The 4,999-nt window shown below is 43.9% G+C and overlaps 1 protein-coding gene across 4 annotated transcripts in view; it reads left to right on the top strand.

Annotated features, from left to right (window-relative positions):
* Snrpb (small nuclear ribonucleoprotein polypeptides B and B1) overlaps positions 1-3,634 on the top strand; it is an 8,579-nt gene extending 4,945 nt beyond the window's left edge. The window contains exons 3-7 of one of the 4 annotated variants that reach the window (XM_023718593.1): positions 1-112; positions 1,661-1,813; positions 2,193-2,331; positions 2,647-2,763; positions 3,323-3,634. In XM_023718593.1, coding sequence (XP_023574361.1) covers positions 1-112; positions 1,661-1,813; positions 2,193-2,331; positions 2,647-2,763; positions 3,323-3,333 — 532 coding nt within the window. In that variant the 3' untranslated portion in view covers positions 3,334-3,634. Of the gene's footprint in view, positions 113-1,660; positions 1,814-2,192; positions 2,332-2,646; positions 2,773-3,322 lie in introns of all 4 variants that reach the window. The other 3 variants (XM_023718592.1, XM_023718590.1, XM_023718591.1) reach the window with 3 other exon arrangements.
* Positions 3,635-4,999: the final 1,365 nt, after the last annotated feature.

Below are 4,999 nucleotides of genomic sequence, written 5' to 3'. Positions count from 1 at the left end.
GCCAAAGAACTCTAAGCAAGCAGAAAGAGAAGAGAAACGAGTCCTCGGTCTGGTGCTGCTGCGAGGGGAGAACCTGGTCTCCATGACAGTGGAAGGACCTCCTCCCAAAGATGTGAGTCTGAGTGGGAAGCGTGTGCAAGTGAGACTCCCGTGAGCTAGGCTCTGTGAGCTTCTGCATTTCACTGTCTTTCTTACGGCACCCATCTGAATTACCCTGTTTTATGGTTAACAAGTGGAAACCTAGAGTAAGAAACGGAGCAGGATTTGGGTTTTGCTGAATGTAAAGCTCCTTCCTCAGTTGACACACATAGTGGAGAGGCACCTGAAGCCAGCTGCCCCAGTGATTTGGTTTTTTTGTTTTTGTTTTTGTTTTTTTTGGTCTTTGTGAGACAGTCTCACCATGCAGCTCAGGCTGGCCTTGCGTTCACTTTGTAACCTAGGCTGGTCTAGGACTTGCAGCAGTCCTCCTGTCTCAGCCTCCTGAGTGCTGGGATTACAGGTATGCGACACCACGCTCAGCCCAGCAGTTCTTAATATGATGGCAAAGTTTAGGTGGAGCTTAAAATTTCATAACTCCAAACAATGGCACTGTATCAGTTATAGTCATAACAATTTGTAGTGTTGAGCATTTGCTGTGTAACAAGATTGTCAGTATTTTTTTAATCCCTCTAAGTCTTTTGAGGAAAATTATCCTTACTTTTATAGGTGAAACAAATTGGAGTTTAATAACTTGCCTGACATATTACAGCTAAGTGGTGACAGTGATCCTTGAGCCCAGACAATCTTAGTTCTGTAAAAACCAAACTAAGTTTATAAATAGAGCAAGTTTGGAAGTCTAATCAAGTATGTTTCTCCTTTTTTATTTTAAGACATTGTTAAGAGAATAATTTTGCCTGTTTTTTACCTGATTTCTCTAATGTTTATGGGGGTGGTGTACTTGACACGTGATGTGTATGTTATACTGTGCTCTGCCTTTTTTTTTTTTTTTTTTTTGGTATCAGGGATAGAACTCAGTACTTTGCGTTTGCCAGGTAGGCGCTTATGCCGCTGAGCTGTCTCCTGGCCCTCTGCATCTTCACTTAACATTATAAACATTTTTTCAGTTACTGATGCTGTAAGTCATTTTAATGACCTAAAGTTATCCCTCCAGTGAAGGTAGTTTATCCCAGTCATTGTTCTTTTTTTTTGACTCTTACAATATTTTTGAATAATAAATATCTGTAAGAGATATTACCATATTTTTGGTTCAGAGTGTATGTATGTACATATTCATAAGTACACTCTTAGTACACCCTTCCAGTAGAATTTGCTATTTTATTATGATCTCATTGTTTACAGGTAAAGGGGGTAAGTCCCAGCATTGTGGGATTTTGTTTTTTGTCACCTAGGATGTGAGAGTTAGTTGTAAATGGATCTTATGTCTCTCTTGCCAAGTTAGTTCGCATGTCTGCTGAATGGAACTTGCTTTGATTCTCATAGGAGTGCATATGGGAGGTTGAGCTGTGACAGCTCTCTACACTTAATTTCTATCTTGCTTTGAAAGTGACATATGACCAGTCTTAGATGGAAGTCTGCGGGGCTCTCTTAATCATGGTATTTCAAAGTATACTTCTGATTCTCTAGGGCACTGAGTATTTTAGTTTGTTTCTTTATTTTTCAGACTGGCATTGCCCGAGTGCCACTTGCTGGAGCTGCTGGGGGCCCAGGAATCGGTAGGGCTGCGGGTAGAGGAATCCCAGCTGGTGTTCCCATGCCACAGGCTCCTGCAGGACTTGCTGGGCCAGTCCGTGGGGTTGGTGGGCCATCCCAACAGGTGAGGAGTCGGTGGAAGGGGATCATTTTTTGGTCCACACTTTGGGGAAGATCCCAGAGTGACCAGATTATCAGGCTGTTCACTTCTATTAGAGTGAAGAGGTGCACAAAAGGGGTTGTGGCCAGCTGCACTTGAGCAAGATGTTAATGCAGATGCCTTCCCTAACTTGAATTGGGTACCCTTAAACTCAGGCCTGGAAGGTGGGAGGGAATTGGACATTCCCATTTGACCTTTCCTGATACTTGGAATTGGATAGGAAGTCTTGAGTTATGCTTGAGAGAATTTGGTGTCCGCTGTTCTTTTACCAAGTCGAGGCTGGGAACGGGAAGCTGCATTGTACTGTACTGTTCTCGCTTCCTTCCTTCTTGTGTCCTTTTAGGTGATGACCCCACAAGGAAGAGGCACTGTTGCGGCTGCTGCAGCTGCCGCCACAGCTAGTATTGCAGGGGCCCCGACCCAGTACCCGCCTGGCCGTGGGGGTCCTCCTCCACCTATGGGCCGAGGGGCACCCCCTCCAGGTGAGGAGCTCCTGAGGAGACTGGGGACCACTGATGTGAAATGCTGTAGCTGGATTCATGATGAGATAGCACCTTGACTGAAACTGATGATGCATTTGTATAATAAAGCAGGATTACTCTGAGATCCGGCTTAGAACTAGCGGAACAAGAGCCTTTCACTTGGAGTCCTGGCTCTTTGGCTGAAGTGCCAATTTGTTAGGAAAGGCTGAGAGGGTGGAGTGGTTTAGCTGGTGTGGTGGGCAACTTTGTATGGTTTCTGCTACCTTTTCAGGACAGGCACTTGACGTATATATCCTTGGGGCTTTTCTCTTTTAGGAATGATGGGCCCTCCTCCTGGCATGCGACCACCTATGGGTCCCCCAATGGGGATCCCTCCTGGACGAGGGACTCCTATGGGCATGCCCCCTCCAGGGATGCGGCCCCCTCCCCCAGGTATGCGAGGTAAGTTTCTCCTGCAGTGATGTTGGGTTCCTGCTCTAGAGCTTAATGGGATGGGAAAATGGAGGGAAGGTTGGATTTAATAGATCCCCAACCCCTTGGCTTTTGGGCCTTAAGGTTAGGGAACTGAAGTACTTCTCATTGCCTAATGGCGCTAAGAAATAATGCATCCTTAGGATCCCCAGCAGAGGATATAAGATTGTTTTACATCCTGGGTTTAATAGTATGTAGTAATTAAGGGGTGCTCTGGGCTTAGCAATACTGTTTGTTATATATGACTTTTTAACTCCTGAGGAGTGTTGAAATGGCACCCGTGTAGATAAGAAAATAGGCCCAGAGAGTGCTTGGCATCCTCTCAGCCTTGTTTTTTGCACCAAGCGACAGTCAGCTATAGTGACTCTTGTTTTTCTAGTTGGGTTTTCCAAGTATAGGAACCCAGCAGCCCCAGGGAAGTCCCTTGATTACTTGATAACTGTGGGCTTTGGGGATTGGGTGGGAATGGGGATATGATTTGCAGATCAGGCACTGACTAAACTTCTTACTCTTACTTCAGGCCTTCTTTGACCTTGGCCAGAGTTATGGAAGTAGCTCCACGGAAGCGTGGGCCCGATTCCCCAGGGCCACGTTGCCACAGACCTGTTTGTTTGTTATGCTGTTGTTCGCGGAGTCTCACCGGATTGTCTGGTTTCCCTTACAGGGCCCCCTCCCCCGGGAATGCGCCCACCAAGGCCCTAGACTCATCTTGACCCTCCTCTGCTCCCTGCCTGTCTCCTGTGAGGCTGTACATAGTCCTTTTATTTCCTTGTGGCCTATGAAACTGGTTTATAATAAACTCTTTCAAGAGAATATTATAAATGCACCTCATGTATCCATTTATTTTAGGAAAACTTTGATATATTTGGTGCTTGCTAGAGTCAAGAAGGGTATCCCCAATTTTAGTTGCTTCCCTACAAATACTTTTTGTAGACCAAGATTTACAAAATGAAAATATAATGAGCCTTTCCCTTCATCAAACATAAAAATTAGTTTTTTGAAATAAACTAATGCTCTTGGTCAGGGCTGTAAAGTGGTATATCCACTTGGGAAGGCACTCATCTAGAGAGGAAGAGTCATGGTATCCCTTTCTTCCAGGGTCATAGGTAATTACTATTTTTGAAATGTATAATACCTAATTTTTTCCACCCAGAGTGCTTAATGGGCTACAGAAATAAAATGGACACTTAAATTACTGTATTTTTAGTGAAGGAGGTGTTAATGAGAAAACATCGCTGCAGAGTTTAATTTTTCATTTGTTTTGTTTGTTTTGTCGTCTTTTTGTGTTTGAGACAGAGTCTTGCTCTGCAGCTCAGGCTGGCCGTGAGCTCACTTTGTAGCACAGACTGATCTGGAACTTGCAACAATCCTCTCTCAGGCTCCTGAGCGTTGGGATTACAGGCGTGCACCACCACACCTGGCTGCAGTTTATTATAAACCTTTATCACTCCAGGAATATAATGGGGTTCAACAGTCAATTAAACACAATGCTAACAGAAATGAGCCATAAGATTATTTTAGTAATGCAGGCAAAGTATAATACTTCACCACCCTTTCATCAAAAGAAAAAATTAGTAGTATAAACAGATTTATGAAAAAAAATTACAGATAACATCAAAACAGTAAAAGGAGCTAGGTATGGTGGTAGATGTCTGTCTGGGAGGCTGAGGCAGAAAGATCATAAGTGGCTCCAGCCTGGGCAGCCTAAGATAGACTGAAAGCTTCTCCTTTAAGATGGAACAAGGATTCCCATTATTATTCAACATACAGGGAATTGTAGCTGTAGCAGTTTTAAAAGGTTAAATAGGAAAGGAAGTAAAATTGAAATGATAGAATCACGCATAAAAGAATTTACAAGAGGGGCTGGCCAGATAGTGGACTAAAGCATCTGCTTATGTTGTGCAGGGACAGGATTCAATCCCTGGTGTGCTGTGCCAGGCCCTGCCCCCAGGGCACACTGAGACAATTGAGACGGCATGGTGGAGCGTGCCTATAAATCCCAGCATTTGGGAGCTGAAAATAGGATCACTACGAGTCTAATGTACATCGTGAGACCCTGTACCAAATTAAAACTCAAAGCTATTGGAGCTAATGAATTTAGTAAAGTTGTAGGATAAAAGATGACAACTGTGTGCCAGCATAAAACAATCTGGGAAGGGAAAAGAATTTACTTAGGATAGAAACCAGAATAATTTTT

The sequence above is a fragment of the Octodon degus genome, unplaced genomic scaffold (genome assembly GCF_000260255.1).
Source record: "Octodon degus isolate 3935 unplaced genomic scaffold, OctDeg1.0 scaffold00060, whole genome shotgun sequence".
Classification (NCBI taxonomy): Eukaryota; Metazoa; Chordata; class Mammalia; order Rodentia; family Octodontidae; genus Octodon; species Octodon degus.
Note: the sequence above shows the minus strand (reverse complement) of the source record. Positions and strands in the feature narration are given on the sequence as shown.